Source organism: Gastrolobium bilobum, unplaced genomic scaffold (assembly GCF_033153095.1).
Source record: "Gastrolobium bilobum isolate Gb01-03AN ecotype WA unplaced genomic scaffold, APGP_CSIRO_Gbil_v1 utg2673, whole genome shotgun sequence".
In the NCBI taxonomy this organism is placed as follows: domain Eukaryota; kingdom Viridiplantae; phylum Streptophyta; class Magnoliopsida; order Fabales; family Fabaceae; genus Gastrolobium; species Gastrolobium bilobum.
In genome coordinates, this window is record NW_026898407.1 from 277756 (window position 1) to 293895 (window position 16140).

Consider the following 16140-nt stretch of genomic DNA (forward strand, 5'->3'; position numbering starts at 1 on the left):
CAATTTTTCATATAGAAAATAGTGCGAAACATAAATAGAAGGCTGCACACATTCTCCAACTACTAGCTTCTAGTTATTTATTCACGATATAGAAAATTGTGTTATTACACTCTTAAATTAAAAGAATGAAAGTTTAATTTATTTCTTATATATTAAATTAAAATTTGTATTTTTATCGTGAGTAAATTTTTATAATTTGTTTTTTAGTGAATGATAAATGTCAATTTTAATTTTTTTATTTAAATTTAAAATTTAAAAGTTAAATTCTTTTATATTAATTATAAATATTTTAATAAAAATAATTTTTTCTCTTTGAATTTATAATTTATATATATATATATATTAAATTGGTTATACATATATATTTAAAACGTTTATGTTAATTTTTTTAAATAACTGTATGGAATTTTTTTCTCTTTTTGTATTTTTTTAAGTTAATTTTTTAATTTATTTTCTTTTAAATTATAAATATGTCATTTGTTTTTCTTTCAATTAAACTTCAAATTTAAATTATTTTTTATCAATTATACATATATTTTTATAATTTTAAATATTTTTTTGTTTAGTCTATAACTTCATATTAAATTTAAATTTATTATATATATATATATATATATATATATATATATATCTTTTTTCCAGTTTTACAATTAATCCTAATAGGTATAATAATTAAGCCCAATAGATATAATAATAGATATTATTAATAAGCTTAACAATTTTCGATGCAGAAAGTAGTGGTATTATTAATATACTTAACCATTAATTACTTCGATGCAGAAAGTAGTGGTATTATTAATATACTTAACCATTAATTACTCATGCAGAAAATAGTGTAATATTAAATATTAATACAACTGTTTGCCACTAAATAATGTTGAAGTCTTTTCCCATGGATTCTTCGATATGGTAAGTCAGTGGGGGTAAATGTGGGGGTTTCGATATTATAGATCGTTTAATGATGCTTGGACCTTGCTTTCTCCCAAAAATACAATTTACAGCTACATAACCAATTGATACCATGCTTGCGATGTTATAAGAGCAGCCTGGGAACTCGATCTACCTTTAACTGTTGTTTCTTTAATTTGTGAGCAACTCTTTTGCTTTTTTCTTTCAAAAACCAAGGTTCAAAGAAAACAAACACAGTGACATTAATTGCTTAAAATTCAGTTTCTTTGGCATATTTAATGGTATTTAACAAATTTGAAATAAAATTTTTAGCATTTGATTTACGTTTTCATTTAAGGGTATATACTATTATTATTTTTTATTAACTTATTATTATTATTATTATTGTTATTTACCAGTTAAGTGTGAACAGAAATCTGGTTTACGAGGTTTAAAACAGACAAGTGACATTTTTGTCCTTTAGTGGCTTCTTTCTTCTAGCAATAATATTTTTCTCTATAAATTTTACTTATTGAAACATTAGATTATATGGGTTTAGACTGCACATGAATAACAATTTGTAAAGACCAAAATTATATATATATATATATATATATATATATATATATATATATATATATAATGGGTTGCATATCTGATCCGAATTGATTCGCATTTTCAATTGCCACGACAAATACCAAATAAATTCATTTAACCCTAAAATAAACACACTATAACATGTCCTACATGTACTAATGCATGTTTTTTTTTTCCTTATCTTCAAAATTAATAGTATTCGCTAATTGATGTACACAGAACAGGAGAAAAATATTTGCAAAAAAAGAAATAGATCTTGCATGATGCGCCTATGATTACTACTTTACAAAACCTCTAGTCGCCTGTTGCACATGGTGCAGTAGTATCTGCGCTTCATCTTATAGCACAATGGTAGAAAACAGAACCTCCAATGCCTCTCTACGTCAATGGCTTACACCATCCCTCCACAAGTAAGGACACGTGTCTGGTGCGAGTTGCCTCGCCAACACCCTTTCATCCTTGTCGCACACAAACACCAAACACATCTTCTATAAACACAATCAACTCATACTTACTTCTTCCCAGGACTTTTCTTAGCACAATATATTCATTAGTCACAAACTTCCTTTGTCTAGCAAGGTGTCTCCAACTTCAACTTCAAAACTAATTCAACAAAAAATTGCTCTTGTAAGTATGCTATATTAATATAGAATATAGAAATAATATAAACAATTCACTCAATAAAGTACAGAACAATGAACATGGAATATCAATAAACATGAAGTAGAAAACTATAAATGTACATATAATGGGTAAGATTATCCAGAAGAACAGCTTGAGAAGATAAAGAAGATAAACAGACAAAAATAAAAGAAATATGTGCACAGAAGCTGATTACCAATGGCAAATATGCACTAACACATATCCTATTTATACACAAACTATAATAAATATTATTAACATGTTAACAATAAACTATGCAGAAAGTGGTGGGATATTAATATAATTATTTGCCAGGAACTTCTTTCCAAATCTTTTCCCACCTATGTCGTTTAAAATTCGAATTTTAAAAGTTATTAAAAGAAGAAATATTTCAAATTGATTTCAAGTGTGAACACAAAGCTAAAATTGAAGGAGAAAATGACAAGTCAGCAAAGTTTGCATGAGTGAGATGAAGATTTTATATATTAAGGGTGTGCATGGCAACCATTATGTTTCTTGGCACTGTTTCTGAAAAGAAATAATTTTTTTATATTTCTGTGCCTTGGAACAATTTCTTAGAAAAAAAATGTGTTTGATAACATATTTTATTTTTATTCCGAGAATGAGAATTGTGTTTGATAACACAACAAATAATAGAATTAAAATCATTCCTATTAAGTATAAAAAAATTCAGATCATCACTTTCCTTTTCATATGGTGTGGTGGTGGTGGTGGCAGCGGCGACAACGATGGTTGTAATAGTGGCATTGTGGTGGTGGCGGCGGTGGCAGTAGCATCATGGTGGTGGTGGCGGCGGTAATGGTGGCATAGTGGTGGTAATGGTGCGGTGAAGGTGACGGTAGTAGCTGTGACGATGGTGGTGGTGATGGTGGCGGTGATGGTAGTGATAATGGTGACGGTGATGATGGTGGTGGTGACGTAAAGGTGGTGGTGGTGACAGTAGTAGCCGCAACGATGGAGGTGGTAGCAGTAGTGGTGGTGATGGTGACGACATGGTGGTGGTGGCGGTGGCAATTGCGTGATAATGGTAGTGGTTGCAGCGGCAGTGGTGGTAATGGTGGCATAGTGGCAACGGCGACGGTAGTGGTGGTTGCGATGGCAGTGGCATGATAATGGTAGTGGTAGTGGCAGCTGCAGTGGTGGAAATAGTGGCGGCGACAGCGATGATAGCAGTGTCTACGATGATGGTGATGGAGATGACATGATGGCGGTGGGGTAGTGGTGGCGGCAGTAGTTGTGGCGTGATGGTGGTGGTGCTGGCAGTGGCTACGGTGATGGTGGTGGTAGTGGTTGGTGACAATGGTAGTGATAATGGTGGTGAAAATAATGGTGGTGGTGGTACGATGATGATAACAGTGGTCGTGTCAGGATTGTGATGGCGGTGTGATGAAGAGTAATTGAGAGAGATAAATGTTTCTCATTTTGTGCCAAGAAAAAAAAACAGAAATTCTTTGATTCTTTTTTCTGTTCCCCAGCACAAAAAATAAATCGGTTCATCCCGAAAAATAACCAATTTTATTAAATAAGTATTCTATCGATTTATATTTCCAGGATAAAAATTAAAATGAAATTGATTCCGAAAAGATTGTCATGCATAAATTGCCAAGTCAAAGTAAAGAGTACAATGTTGGCTAAAATCATAACGACAAATAAAGAAAAATAAACGTTATAAATCATTAATCTTTTTTTAAATAGTAATAAGCAGTGTTTAAAAACCCGGCCCGACCATCGACCCGGCCGAGGTCAGGGGTCATGGGGTCACGGGTTCAACCGGGGGGTCACTACGCTGACCCGGTTTTATATATATATATATATATATATATATATATATATATATATATATATATATTAAAAAACAAACCACCAATCATCAAAGATTTAAAATATACTTAACATAATTCACCAATTACAACCACAAGTCAATATTATACAACCTAATTAAAGTATCAAGATACCAAAGTACAAAACTCATATTCTAATGGGGTCACTATGGTGACCTAGTTCTGCCTCTTTTGATAAGGTCTCTGACAAAGGAAGGAAAATTTAAAAGAAGTAAGAATGAGTTTTTGTTTTCCATCAACAGCTGTAAGGATTTCATTTGAATGGGAAAAATTCTTTCCTTTTCTAGAAGATTCACGGCAGCAAGGTGAAGATTGAAGACGTAGGTCACTGGGAGAGAAGATAACGATTAGATTTAGGTTTGTAAGCATTTTTATTTTATTTTTTTTAATAAAATGACATTGTTTCAGGAAATTTAAAAAAAAAACATGTAGTGATCCCCTTTGACTTCTCTGACCCGGGAGTCACTAAAACCCGGCCGAGTTTTGGGGGTCGGAGGGGTCGATGTGCATATAGAGTCCAACTTGTGACCCCAACCCTCATAGGAGAGGGGTCAGGGTAGACCCGGGTACCCGGGAGATGGGATGAAGTTTTAAAACACTGGTAATAAGTACGGATTAAAAAAAATATTGAAAAGATAACCCAAAATAACATAGGTGCTTGTTCTGTTACATGATTTCAATTATTAGCATTTATCAGGGGCGATATCAGAATCAGAGCAGATAGAAGAAACAAAAATGCAAACTTCCATTCAAATTTAAATTTAAATTTAAAATTAAGATATACTTGAAATGTTTGGGATGGGAATAATTCGGATATTGTTTATAAAAAAAATCATAATTTCACAGTCACATTCGTTTCATCAAACCGCACCCTTCTAGTATTTGTTGTTGGTGTGTGCGTGGGGTTAGGTACCTGTTCACAGGTTACCCCCAACTACGCAGTTTCCACTACCTTCTTAGATTTCGCCGCCGATCGTTCTCCGTCGTAGTCACCGTCGTCGGCGGCACCACTCCCCTCTCTCTCTCATTCTCTTCCCCTTCTCTCTCTACAATTTCGAGTTACCCTCTCTTTCTCTCTCTCTCTCTCTTCCCCAATCTCATTTATTCCTCACACCTTTTATTTCTCTCTCTATAAATATACTCGCATGCACACTGGTAGATTCAAAAACACACATATATATGCACGTGATTCTGATTCGTGCGAACTCAATTGAATTCGATGGGGCATAAAAAGCGAAACCCTGCCACACGCTCGAAACAATCTGCTGCGACGGCGGCGGCGGGTTCTCCGGTGTCACCACCGACTAACGGAAAAGCGTCCAACGGCACAATCATTTCGGCGGAACCGGAGTCATGCGCGGTTTCCGATCACGGTGTCGATAAGATCGAATTCACGACCTCTCAATCTGATGCTTCGGCTAACTCCGCAATCAAGCAGGAATGCGAGCGAGCCCTAACGGCGCTCCGGCGCGGAAACCACTCTAGGGCGCTGAAGCTGTTGAAGGATTGCTGCTCCAGGCACGAGAGTTCTCCTCAGTTGGGCTTCGCTCACCGAGTTCAGGGCACAGTGTGCGTCAGACTGGCGGCGATTATCGACGACCCGAGCTCGAAGCAGAGGCATATGAGGAACGCCGTTGAGTGTGCAAGGAAAGCGACGGAACTGTCCCCGAATTCGATCGAGTTTTCGCAATTCTACGCGAATTTGCTGTTCGACACTGCAAGCGAAGGGAAGGAATTTGAGGAGGTTGTGCAGGAGTGCGAGAGGGCGTTGGCGGTTGAGAATCCTAATGATCCTGCTAAGGAGAGCTTGCAGGATGAGAGCCAGCAGAAGATATCAACGGCGGAAGCACGTGTGGTGCACGTGCAGAACGAGCTTCGGCAGCTGATTCAGAAGGCCAACATTGCTTCGTTGTCGAGTTGGATGAAGAACTTGGGAAATGGGGAGGAGAGGTTTCGGTTGATTCCGATAAGGAGGTCCACTGAGGACCCTATGGAAGTGAGGTTGGTTCAGAGCAGAAGGCCCAATGAGATCAAGAAGGTCACCAAGACCCCCGAAGAGAGGAGGAAAGAAATTGAAGTTCGAGTTGCTGCTGCGAGGTTGTTGCAGCACAAGTCAGAGTCACCACAAGTTCAGAGTGAAGGAGATAGGGATGAAAGGACATTGGATTCGTCTTCTTCAGGAGCTGGTCATAGGAGGAAGTATGGACATATGAGAAAGAATGGGTCTTCAGCTGAAAGGAAGGATTGGGTACGCTCATATTGGAATGTGATGAGTATGGATATGAAGAAGGGCTTGCTTAGTATTAGAGTTTGTGATCTCAAGTCCTACTTTGGGTCTTTGAAGGATACTTTGCCTAACGAGGTTTTATCAGAGGCTTTGTCATATGCCGAGGCCAATAAAACATGGAACTTCTGGCTTTGCTGCCGATGTGATGAGAAATTTTCGAATTCGGAATCTCACGGGCAGCATGTTGTGCAGGAACACCTGGGGAATCTCTTGCCCAAAATGCAGGGGCTTTTGCCCCAGAATGTTGACAATGAATGGACTGAGATGATTCTTAATTGTTCTTGGAAGCCACTGGATGTCTCGTCAGCTGTTAAAATGCTTGAAAACAGAGCAAAATCCAGAGATCCTTCATTCTCTGAGGATTCCTACTTGGGTCATCATGGAGAGGAGTACATTAATTGTTTTAAAGACCCAAGTGATTCTTACCATGATAATGGAATTACAAGGTATAATCTTCATAATTGTACAACAAAAAGCAGTAACTATTGTAAAATTGCAGAAAGTGATATTGGAGGTGGTGTTGAAGTCCAAGGATCTGTAGCATATCCCCTTGCTGTTAGTTGGCCAATATCTGATGACTCTGAGCGTGCAAAACTTCTTGGGAAAATTCGTGCAGTATTTGAGATGCTTATTAAACACAAATATCTTGCTGCTAATCATCTTAACAAGGTCATCCAATTTACTATGGATGAGATACAGGGCCTTGCTGGTGGTTCTCAACTCCTTAACCATGGTTTGGACCAAACACCAATGTGCATATGCTTTCTGGATGCAGCCCAGCTTAAGAAAATTATCCAATTTTTACAGGAATTATCTCATGCCTGTGGTTTGGGTAGATATACTGACAGAAGCAGTAGTCCCATGTATGATTTGAACAATACTAATCAAGGTCCTGAGATCAAAGAGAAGATTGTTCTCAATGGCGATGCATCCTGCCTCCTCCTGGATGAGTGTTTACTGCCAACACATGACACGTCTGGTACAGCTCAGGGAGGTGTCTTGGATAATGCAACTGCCTCAGCTTCTCCTGACAGGGTTTCACACAACACCGATGCTTTGCTATCCTGGATATTTTCAGTTTCACCTAGCGGGGATCAATTGACATCATGGATGCGTGCAAGAGAAGATAGAAGACATCAAGGAATGGAAATTGTCCAGTTGCTCGAGAAGGAGTTTTATCACCTACAGAGCCTCTGTGAGAAGAAATATGATCGTGTAAGTTATGAAGAAGCTCTGCAGGCAGTAGAGGATCTTTGTCTTGAGGAAGGTAAGAAGAGGGAAAACATTGGCGAATTTGTCCAGCGAAGCTATGAGTCTGTCTTAAGAAAACGGAGAGATGAGCTCATTGAGAGTCAGAATGATGTGACCTATGTTAGCAATAGGTTTGAGTTGGATGCTGTATCAAATGTTTTGCAAGAAGCTGAAGCAATGAATGTTAATCAATTTGGTTATGAAGAAACTTATGCTGGTGTGACTTCTCAGCTATGTGATTTGGAATCTGGTGAAGATGAATGGAGAATGAAGGAATATTTGCATCAAATGGATGGCTGTATAGAACTTGCTATTCAGAAACTGAAGGAGCACTTATCTGTAGAGGTCACTTTTTTATTTGAATCTTGTCACATCTCTACTATATGACAAGTGCAAGGTTGACCTAGTTCCTTTTTGTTCTAACCTACTTCATTTACTATGCAGCTGAGCAAAATTGATGCACGAATCATGAGAAATGTTACAGAGATGCAGCAATTGGAACTCAAACTTGGGCCTATTTCTGCTTATGATTATCGAGCAATATTATTGCCTCTTGTGAAGTTATATCTTAGGGTTTGTATTAAAACTTCTGAAACATGTGCTGTTGCCTCACCTTTCTTTTAACTATATAAGCCTTTCTTTTGCTTGTTTAGGCTCTTTTGGAAGATTTGGCTGAGAAAGATGCGACAGAGAAGTCTGATGCTGCAAGAGAAGCATTTTTGGCTGAACTTGCTCTTGATTCTAAGAAGATTGCTCAAGGGACAAGCGAGAACACACGACATACGGAGAAGACAAAAGATAAGAAGAAGAATAAAGATCATAGAAAAACAAGAGATTTAAAGGTGATCATCATGCATACTTTATTTGTTTATATTGGTCCATATTCCATGATGCCTGGCTAATATTTCTCTTTCTTGCAGGTTACAAGTGGTCATGAGCAGCTCTTGCTTCAAGCTACAATTCCTGAGTCAGTATATGTTTCTGTTTTTAAGCTTTGGCATTTTTTTTTGTTTTATTATTATTATTATTATTTAGTCTTTGAGACATGGTGACTTCTTATTAATGCTTTTAATGTGTATCTGCTGCAGTTCTTATCCAGTTTCACCTGATAGCAACTATCAAGGTTCTGAGGTTGTTGTTTCTATGGATGGTGATGACTTGGATCAGCAGGAAGAGGAATTTAGATGTAAAATTGAGCTAGAAGAGGAGGAAAAAAAGCTTGAAGAAACTTTGGAATTTCAACGAAGGATAGAAAATGAAGCTAAACAGAAGCACCTTGCTGAGCGACAAAAGAAATCATCTGGGACATATTTAGAGAAAGCAGCAGACAACCGTCAGGATGCTCAGTTGAAGGTGGTTGCTGATGGCCCAGATTTACATGAACATATAAGACCACCTGTGCAGGTATGAATCTCTCGTTTGATTTTGTCTTATTTAATGCAAGGGGATATGATTTCTGGGTACTTGTCATAATTTGATATTTCATGGAAAAGTGAACCTTTAAAGGCTATTTTTCAAAAGGGAGATACTTTACAGATATGAATTAGGTATTGCTGGAAATACACCTCTGAACTTGCTCATTTTTTCAGGAGGAGTTGGCAAAGGAGAATGTGCACCCAAGCAATGTGGATGGTGTGCTTATTACCACAACAAATGGTTTCATGGCGCCAATTAAATCTTCAGCTGATTTAGCTGCCCACAAGATTCATTATACGCATCATTCGAAAGCTAAACAAGGTTGGTAATCATTTTCAAAGGTATCTTAAATTGCATTTTTTTATGTATTTAGCTATTCTTTTGCTTGATGCTCTCATCACTCTCTTTATTCTCTAGGAGATATGGCTAATGGTGTAGTTACGGAGAATGGTGTTCAGTTGTCTGATCGGCGTGCAGGAAAAAAACATAAACGGCATAAGAATCCTTCCACGTTGGTTGATGGGAAGTTGGAATCTGTTGCATTGGAAAAAGAGAATATTGAGGTTACACATACTGATAATCACTTAAGAGAGCAGGCTAAAGTCTATAACAACCAAGATGCTAACAATGGTTAGTTCTAACCTTTCCATAAGATTCTTTTCCCGTGATGCTGGTGCATATCAATTTTACCTTATTAGGATTTTTATAGCAGATGTTACTCGTAATTCTTTAAAAAGAAAATCTTTGTCTCATAATTATCTTTTGGCTGCTAGTTTATGGCACTATGTTATGCACCGAGATCTTCTCGTGGTATCAATTATCATTTTCTTGCTTCCATCAATTAAAGATTTGATTGGTATCAATTAGTCACGATTTGTATTAATTAGCATTTGTTAACTTCTATTAATAAAATATTGATATCAATTAGTCCATATTTATATCAATTACCTTTTTAGTATTTCAAATCCTTGTTATCTTCTGTTATAAAAGTCACAAAATGGCTATATGGAATTGGAAGCAATTCCTTTCTTCCAATCACTCTTATTCACTTCTCTTTCTCTCCCCTCTTCCCTCTGGAATTCTGCCGTTTTACGATTACGCTTAACACACTATATAGGTTTGACCAACAAATAGTATTCATTAATTCAATAATTTTTAAGATGCCCTGAGGAAGACTTTCTCTTGTTAAGATCATTACTATACTGCATCTTACGTTATCATTTGAGCTTCAGTTGCTCACTATCATTCATTTTGCCTGTAGAACTGGGGGTTCAATATCTTCATTTAAGCCTCATGTTTTGCACTTTGGCTCCTCCAGTGGATGTTTTTCAAACTTTTATGTATAGCATGCAAAATCAAATGCAGATTAATATTTCAATGTTTTGATAAAAGGCACCTATGAAGCTATTTTCTCCAAATATGAAAACTAATATATTGCTACTTTGATGTGCGACAAGTGTGGGGAGACAATGGATTAAAGACGGTGAAAGAGTTGCAAGTTGAAGATGAGGAGGAGGAAAGATTCCAAGCTGATCTTAAAAAAGCTGTAAGCCAAAGTCTAGGTATACTGTTTTTAACTCCCTTGTTATATAGACTGGTTTCAATTATCTTATGCATCTAATATTTATTTTATTATACTTACTACCATATCTGTACTTTCTTGGAAATTGGACTCACTGCAAATGACTTACTTAAGGAAATAGGGTTGTTTGAATGCAGATTGGAAATAGGGTTGTTTGAATGCAGATTTCTGTGATGATCTTCCTTTCTCCTTTTCTATTTTTGTTGAATCCAACTATGGCTTGTTGCCATCTTTCGTAAATCCAAAGCAATGAAATCAAACCATATTGCAGATATTTGTTAATATCTGAACTAGATTCAAGTAATAGCCTATGACCACCATTTTGTAGGATACGAGTCTTATTGATTGCATAGTTCATTTACAACATGATGGATAAGAATTCAGATTACTATAATTATTGAATAAAATAAACCAACGAAGGGAGTAAGCATCCATAACAAGTATGGAATCTGATTTACAATTTGTACTTGTAATTTCAATAGCTTGAGTAGGGAGCATACCTTTGGTACTGCAAGAGTATGTACTCCTTTACTAAAAATAGGAAAAGGTGTGGACGTAGAGGAAAATAACCATAAAAGGATGGGTAAAATGGGAAAGTTAAATATATTACTCTTTTCATATTTAGTAAAGGATGCACTGGGTCTGGGTCTTCAGTACTCCCGTATTATTGAAGATATTTTCCTTGAGTAAGAGTGCTACAAATCTTCAGCCTGATCTGAGTCGTTGAGGCAATTCAATTGTATGTTTGAATATGTTTTGTTCTATGCCTAAGAATAGGCTTGCTTGTGTAAAGGTATAATGCTGCGAACTTCCATTCAAATTCCACTGCCAACTTTCTCAATGATTTGACTAATTATATTTTATATCTTCTGCTTGTTAATAAACTTAGCTGCATTATCACATGAAGTAATACTATTTGTTCTCACTGATGGTGCATCAGAGAGCTATTGTTTGTGTTTGGGCTAAATGTTGAAAGGTTGCATTTGTCATTTATTCACTATAACACTATCAAGCTTCGTCAACTATATGCCTATATACATACCCGACACACCTGGGTACTCATTTTTAAAAAAATGGGTTTGGCTTGGTTACCAGCCGGTTCGGTTAGGGATAGAGCTGGCATGACTTGGGCTACAATTTGATTAAAAAATCGGAAAATCCTAACAAGATCAGTTTCAATTTCTATTTGAAGATAGAGTTTCCTAATCTTTATTTGAATATGGATGATTTGAAGCAAAATAAAATAAAAAAAAACTTATCGACTGTGCATCATTGGTTCCTCACTGCTTCTCACTCTTAACCCAAACGGCCATTCCCTATGTCAGTGCCTTTAGCTTTCTGACAATGGCACTGTTCTATTACTCTTACTCTCAGTTTAAGATAGAAAGTTCTCCATCAAGGCGAGTAACTTAGAATGGTGTGCGAGTCATTTGTTCAATAATTTAATTTCTTATTGAAAACTTAGAATGTTAGTTTTAAAGTTTTTTGGAATTTTAGAGTTAGAATATATACATATACACACGTTCCCGTAACATGCTTAAGAAAGGAATTCTGGATTCACAACCTCTTTTCAGAATTATGGAAACATTGATGACTCTAACCTTGGAAGAGATGCTACTTTGCAGATACATATCAAGCACATAGGAAAGTGCCTTCAGTTTCCAATTTGAGAACGTCTCAGAGAACTTCACAAGTAGATAGTGTGGGTTGTCCATTGGAGGAAGAAACAACTGAGAATGTGAATGGAATAACTTCTATTGGTGCTGGGCTGAAGAATGAAGTGGGTGAATATAATTGTTTTCTCAATGTTATTATACAGGTAGGTCTTTTTCAAGTCAGTTTTCGGATTTGTTATAATAGCTGCTGCTGCACTTTTTTTCAATTGATGTATCACTTTCCATAGTGGAATAACATCTTGTCTCTGTACAAGTACAGTCGTTGTGGCATTTAAAACGCTTTCGGGAGGAATTTCTTGGCAGACCTAGATCGGAGCATGATCATGTGGGTAATCCTTGTGTTGTCTGTGCATTGTATGACATCTTTACTGCCATGGATGTTGTTGTATCAAAACACTTTAGGAGAGAAGCAGTTGCACCTACTTCCCTCAGGATCGCTCTCAGCAATCTATATCCAGATAGTAACTTCTTCCAGGAGGTAACTTCACTCAGATATGTTTGTTCCACCCATACAATAAATTCTTTGTAACTTGACTTTTGTCAACTCATTCATTCATCATGGGAAAGAGATAAAATTTGGTTCTTTTATGGACAATGTGATTAATATGTTGGCATTTGACAGGCTCAGATGAATGATGCTTCTGAAGTACTGGCAGTGATATTTGACTGCCTCCATCGATCATTTACTCGGAGTTCAAGTGTTTCTGATACAGAATCAGTGGAAAGCAACTGCATGGGATCTTGGGATTGTGCTAACAGTACTTGTATAGTACATTCACTCTTTGGAATGGACATTTTTGAACGAATGAACTGCTACCACTGTGGTCTTGAGTCCAGGCACTTGAAGTATACTTCCTTCTTTCACAATATAAATGCCAATGCCCTTCGGACAATGAAGGTATCTTTAGGAAGGATATATTATTTTAACATTTAATAATTTACAAATTTTCTGATTTTTAGCTTCTGAAAACCTTGTTAAGTACCTTAGCTCGATCCCTTCTTCACTTTCTAGGTAATGTGTGCTGAAAGCTCCTTTGATGAGCTTTTGAATCTTGTGGAAATGAACCATCAGTTGGCTTGTGATCCAGAAGTTGGTGGTTGTGGCAAGCTGAACTACATCCATCACTTTCTTTCAACTCCACCGCATGTTTTTATGACAGGTGACTCTGTCGTTACACATGAATTGTTGTTTTTTGTTTTGTATGTATGTTTGTATTTATGTACGTATGTATATGTATTATCTTTTGCACATTTTGAGGTTTCTTTCTCTTTATCTCCTACATGTTTGGAATTTGCAGTTCTAGGTTGGCAAAATACATGTGAGAGTGCTGATGACATATCAGCAACTGTTGCAGCCCTCAGCACTGAGATGGATATCAGTGTCCTTTATCGTGGTTTAGATCCTAAAAGCACTCATAGCTTGATTTCGATGGTATGTATTTGAGTGATAATATGTATGGAGTGTTTATATTTTATATTGATTGCATGATGCTGTAATGGTGAGATATACCTTTATGATACAAGGGACATATTCAATTTAAAACTTCATAATTAAAAAAATTGTTTTGAATATTAGATTTCATGCACAACTTAGCAGTTTTAGCCGTTCAAACTTCATATTTCTCCTTCCTGTTTGTTTCTCTGCTCATCCCCCCCTGCCCCATCCTAAATTCGTTTTTTACTTAATTTGCTTCATAAATCACTCATAAAAAGTATTATTAAATTTAAAGTGAATTCCTTATAGGAATGCACCAAACAGTGAAAATTTCATTTATGCAGTACATAAAACAACCACGATACTGATTTGTAATTTATTTCATAAAGGAAGATGGGAAGAATGAATGAAGACTTGTGGATAAATAAATTTTTATCCTTTTCACTCCATTCTTCCAATTTTCATCAGATGATTGATTGACATTTTGTTGTTTTGCATGGAAAAGTAGCCATATTTTGTACTACCTAAGTACCTATTGTGAGTGTAAAGAATCAATTCAATCCAAAACTTAAATTATTAGGTGAAGCTACATTAATGGTTTATATAACTTTAACACCCCCATTCACATGAGAGCCCACTGGACTTGAAAGGTGAATAACGCACAGGCCACCTACCTGTGATAAGAAACTCCACAAGACTTAATTAATTATTTACTAAATGAGGGGCAGTGAGGATCGAACCCGTGACATCGAGGCTCTGATACCATATAAAGAACCAATTCAACTCAAAAGCTTAAGCTGTTAGGTGAAGCTACATTAATGGTTTTATATAACTCTAACAATGAGTTCTACATTAAATTACTAAATGAATACCTGGTTCAATGGTGCTCTGCAGTTCCAATTTTCCGCACTACTTATGTCATTATGTGCCTAATATATGTTAGTGAAACTTGTAGGTTTGCTATTATGGGCAGCATTATCATTGCTTTGCTTATAGTTATGAGCACGAACAATGGATTATGTATGATGACAAGACAGTCAAGGTGAGTTGAATCTTTGAACAGATATGAATATATTATGTTTCTCCCTTGTTGTTTTCAATTTTTTTTCTTCAATATCCAGATAATTGGTGGATGGACTGATGTTCTTGCAATGTGTAAAAGAGGGCATCTGCAACCCCAGGTTCTTTTCTTTGAAGCTGTAAATTAGATATCTATCGGAACTGAATATCATTTGCTGGACTGAAGAACTTTGGGTTTGACTGAGTTTGACATCCAACTGGTTTATGGTGAGGCCCTGTTTATCCAGATGCATTTCGCACGCACTTGGCTTAGGAAATAAACTTGCAAGTTTCAATGATGTCAACAAGTTTTGGGATACATGCATAAGTTGAGATATAGCATTTAACATTATGTGAAACAATTCACTGTTTTAATAGTAACAACTAGTTCTCGGGGGAGAATCATGTCCAAAGCAATTTTTTGATACCGGACGTAATTGGACTTCAAAGAGCCTAGAGAGTGGTGTTTGGTACGGAGCACGGCTCATCAAAATTGGTCTACTGTGAAAATATCACATTCATTTCTTGTATCCAACCAAAGGTTTTGGTAATGGAAAGAAGCACCACAATTTGCTGAGATTTGCCAGCTTTGTGTGAGAAGGGGCTGTTCTATGATGGACATAATTGCCCATTGTTGGCGGGAACATATACCATATTTTGGAGGGTTGTTAACAAAGTTTTTTCCTTCATCCCTCCTCTTCCCTACCCCCTCTCCCCCCTCAGAAAAAAAAAAAAAAAAGACTTCAGAGAGATTTTGTATAGCTTACATACGATTAGATTATATTTGTTATCTTGTTACCACTGCGGCTGAAAAGAGTTTTGTTTGCTGATCTTTTTATCTACTTGATAAAAGTTTTCTCTCCTCCGTGATACCTGAGTTATGATGGAACGTGCTGCATGCCGGAATTTGTGCAGTGATAAAATTGAGGAGCTTCCCTCCATTATATCCATATCACTGTACTTTCTTCTTTTTAAATTTCTTGTCTTTATGGGATTGGAGGAGGAGTGCTTCAGTTTTCTAGAATCAGCATAAGTGAAGGTAATGATTTCAAATATTTATAGTTGCAGATGTAACTGTAGCTTTTAGTGAGTAAAGAACAAAGTTTTTGTTACAATTTTGTCCAAATTTTTTGCGATTGGTGTCAATTAAGATGGATTATCATATTTCATTGTTCTACATATTGTTGTGAAGGTGTGTAATTGGGCATCTAGAGACTCTGATTTCGCTGTAGTTTCAGTTTCGTTTGGATTGCTTAAAATTTCCTTTTGAATTTGTTTTGCCCTTTTGGGTTTAATAGCTTCGTCATTAGTTGTTTGTTAAGAACGTTTACTTCCGTTATGTTGTATAATGTATCAAACAGACTGTTCAGTCTTTGCAAATCCTTCTATGATGATATTATTTTACTTTCATTATTATTAATTTTTTCATCAATTTAATGCTAATA

The 16140-nt window shown here is 36.3% G+C and overlaps 1 protein-coding gene and 1 pseudogene across 1 annotated transcript; one reads left to right on the forward strand and one right to left on the reverse strand.

Moving 5' to 3' along the window:
* Positions 1-1768: 1768 nt before the first annotated feature.
* Positions 1769-1970, reverse strand: LOC133315847 (uncharacterized; annotated as a pseudogene).
* Positions 1971-4918: 2948 nt separating this feature from the next.
* LOC133315821 (uncharacterized) lies at positions 4919-15939 on the forward strand. Its single transcript, XM_061517488.1, has 15 exons — positions 4919-7872; positions 7972-8100; positions 8181-8369; positions 8448-8494; positions 8616-8931; positions 9117-9264; positions 9361-9573; positions 10401-10505; positions 12151-12344; positions 12461-12679; positions 12824-13099; positions 13214-13361; positions 13500-13633; positions 14592-14678; positions 14758-15939. The coding sequence occupies exons 1-15, from the start codon at positions 5209-5211 to the stop codon at positions 14842-14844; spliced, it is 4956 nt and encodes a 1651-aa protein (XP_061373472.1). The 5' UTR covers positions 4919-5208; the 3' UTR covers positions 14845-15939.
* Positions 15940-16140: the final 201 nt, after the last annotated feature.